Raw genomic sequence first — 3,010 nt, forward strand, 5'->3', positions numbered from 1 at the left:
AGGCAAAACAATTAACTTATATATATATAATATATATATATATATATACATACATATGCATATAGTATATGTATAGATACAATTTTTTTTACCTACTTGTAGCTTTGATTACATTTTTCAAATGATGTGTCAAATTTTAATAAAACTAAACAATTTAAATATGGTATTAATCATAGAAAATACTCCATATATAAAAAAAGAAAAATAAAACGATAAAAAACAAAACCAAAACCAATAAAATATTAAACAATCCCGTAAGAAATGGCAACTTCCTAATAGCAAACTAAAGATAAAACGACAATTATTATCTATCTAGCAAGATTTTTTTTTCATTCTTTTATTTTTTCCCCCTCATCTTCAGTTACATAAGTGTCCATATAAAAAGAAAAACAAACTATTCACAATTAGAGTAAAAAAACAAACACAAGCAAGATAAAGAATAGACATAACAAAATACATATGTATATGTATATATATATATATATACTTAGGTATAAATATATATATAAAGAGAATTGTTCTTTGTAAACAATTGGAAACACAATTTTATCAGAGAAACTCGACCCTACAGATGCCGTTAAGACCAGACACAACAAATTGGCAGAAGCCAAGTGAGTGCAATTTCAGAACCTAATTGAAATATCTATGGGTAGATATATGTATCTATATATTGACATATGTATTTGCTGAAAATATGGAATCGTATCGCATTGCAAGTTCTTATGAAACCAACACACAATTCGATATTCATATTTCGTAGTGAAATTTTCTTTTAAGAATTTCCATAGCAGATTTGTTTTCCATATTCTAAACATAAACATTAGAACCAAACTATAACTATCATCACCAGAAGGAAAAAAAGGCTTTAACTGCACTCATTCTGTTTAAATTGCAATTAAAAATTAATTTATATACAAACAATTTTAACAAATTTGCAAAAGTTATTTCAAAGTTGTTGAAAATATCTTTTGTTTCGGCTTTGCTCGGCATTCTAAACTATTAATCAAATCTAAGAGAATTTGAACAAAGAGATGATAAAAACAAAAAAAAAAAAACAAAAATATAAATAAATAAACAAACAAAATATTGCTTGATATACAATATGTACTAGAAATTCAACCATATACAGATATGTATATGTATATACATATACATATATACATACTTGTATGTCTAACACTACAACACACTAAAAAGCCGCTGAAAATGATAAGAATAAATGCTGCGAAAAAACTAATTCAAAGGCAAAACACATACACAAATACCGCAGATTGTAATAAAATTACAAAAACGCAAAAATAGCAAAGCAAAACATCAGACTTTGAATAGAGAATTATCAATAGAACAAACAGATTTGTCTATGTGTTTATTTGGAATATTAATGACTAGGCAACTTCCTTCTTTTACAATAATTTGTTTTGTTTGTATGTTAATATGGTATGAAATGCATCATAAATCAATAAAGAATATATGATTAAGTGTAAATTCAATCATCACGTGGTTGTGGATAAAACTGTGTCAAAAGCTTTGATATCTCCTGGGCCAATTGTGGTGACGAGGCAGCCAGGACGCGTCGTGACATAATATCAAATTCACCACCTGAGGGATCAATAACCACACCTCCAGCTTCCCGAACTATTAAATCACCAGCACAGACATCCCAGGCATGAATGCCAAACTCGTAATTGGCATCAGCAGCGCCCAAGGCCACCATAGACATGTTGAGAGCAGCTGAACCCAAGACACGTAGCCTAAAGATTGATAGATTACAAACTGATATTCCATGGATGTGTATGGGAGAACCTACCCGTGCACATGCTTGGCCATTGTGGCGAAGTTCTCATTAACCACTTTCATTTTGGCCTCGTCCCGTGTTGTGCCAAACTCACTGGTGACCAGAGCCTTGCCCACCTCCTTTTGTCCACTCACTTGAATGCGTCGACCATTATAATAGGCACCTTGACCACGACGAGCCGTGAAACGTTGCTCCAATATGGGATTGTAGACAATGCCAATTTCCGTGACCTTATTCACCTTCAGGCCCACCGAAATACAGGAATGTGGAAAAGCATGTACAAAATTCATTGTACCATCGACAGGATCAATGATCCAGGTGGGTGCATCAGTCAATTTATTAACTCCACTGTCACCGCTGCTCTCCTCTTCGCCAATGAACCTGAAATTCATACACAATGTTAATATTCTTGCTGGAATTATCTACCTCCTTGTTACAAACGTTACTTATGCTCGGGAAATTGTTGGCGTATGCCATCCATCAATAGCTTTTCCACATCCTTGTCCGTTTGGGTTACCAAGTCAATATCACCGCTTTTGCATACAAAATCCTGACGGGTCTCGTTGTTTCGGGCAATAAGCTGTGAAAATATTTTTTAAAAATTGTAACGGAAAGTTCCGCTGAAAATGGAAAATTTTCACAACACTCCTCACCCTGCCAGCTTCAGTAACCAAGTTGTTAATTATCTCAAAACATTTGCCCAAATCCACATTGCTGTCACCCATTGTTAAATTGTTTTATATGCTTTCAATTATGCAGTACTTTTATCGCACTCGCTGCTAGACAACTAAAGTCTTTGAAATGTCTTTTTAATTTAATTAAGCGGAGTACGACACAAAGCAAACGAACCAGCCGCAACCAGCTGTTAACATCAGTATCAGTGCTGCCAACTCATTTAAAAAAAACATTCTAAAAAAATACCGCATTAACATTGTCAAAGGCTGACAAAAAATAAGAAAAACATAAAACATACAAATGTAAATAAATAACTATTTATATTGTTGATTTTATTAACAACTGATATGTATTCTTTTATGTTTTCTTTTGAGCAAACGTTTCCTATAAACTATCGAAATATCGACTATCGACAATCACCTGATGTGCCAATCGCTGTTTGAATATTTAAAAACAAGGCGCCACAGAAGTTGCCATCAAGTTGAATATTTTATCTGATGTGCATGTATTTGGTAGAGATAAAACTTTATTGTTGATTTT

The 3,010-nt window shown here is 32.7% G+C and overlaps 1 protein-coding gene across 1 annotated transcript; it reads right to left on the minus strand.

Moving 5' to 3' along the window:
• Positions 1 to 1,326: 1,326 nt before the first annotated feature.
• On the minus strand, positions 1,327 to 2,670 carry LOC6639368 (inositol monophosphatase 1). Its single transcript, XM_002062088.3, has 4 exons — positions 2,449 to 2,670; positions 2,242 to 2,375; positions 1,808 to 2,176; positions 1,327 to 1,751 (listed from the first exon to the last, which is right to left on the minus strand). The coding sequence occupies exons 1-4, from the start codon at positions 2,518 to 2,520 to the stop codon at positions 1,487 to 1,489; spliced, it is 840 nt and encodes a 279-aa protein (XP_002062124.1). The 5' UTR covers positions 2,521 to 2,670; the 3' UTR covers positions 1,327 to 1,486.
• Positions 2,671 to 3,010: the final 340 nt, after the last annotated feature.

Source organism: Drosophila willistoni (genome assembly GCF_018902025.1).
Source record: "Drosophila willistoni isolate 14030-0811.24 chromosome XR unlocalized genomic scaffold, UCI_dwil_1.1 Seg144, whole genome shotgun sequence".
Classification (NCBI taxonomy): domain Eukaryota; kingdom Metazoa; phylum Arthropoda; class Insecta; order Diptera; family Drosophilidae; genus Drosophila; species Drosophila willistoni.

Coding starts and splice junctions, on each gene's coding strand:
- LOC6639368 (XM_002062088.3), bottom strand. CDS start 2,520: ATGGGTGACAGCAATGTGGATTTGGGCAAATGTTTTGAGATAATTAAC. Junction 2,376..2,448: donor TGGTTACTGAAGCTGGCAGG/GTGAGGAGTGTT, acceptor ATATTTTCACAG/CTTATTGCCCGAAACAACGA. Junction 2,177..2,241: donor CAACAATTTCCCGAGCATAA/GTAACGTTTGTA, acceptor TATGAATTTCAG/GTTCATTGGCGAAGAGGAGA.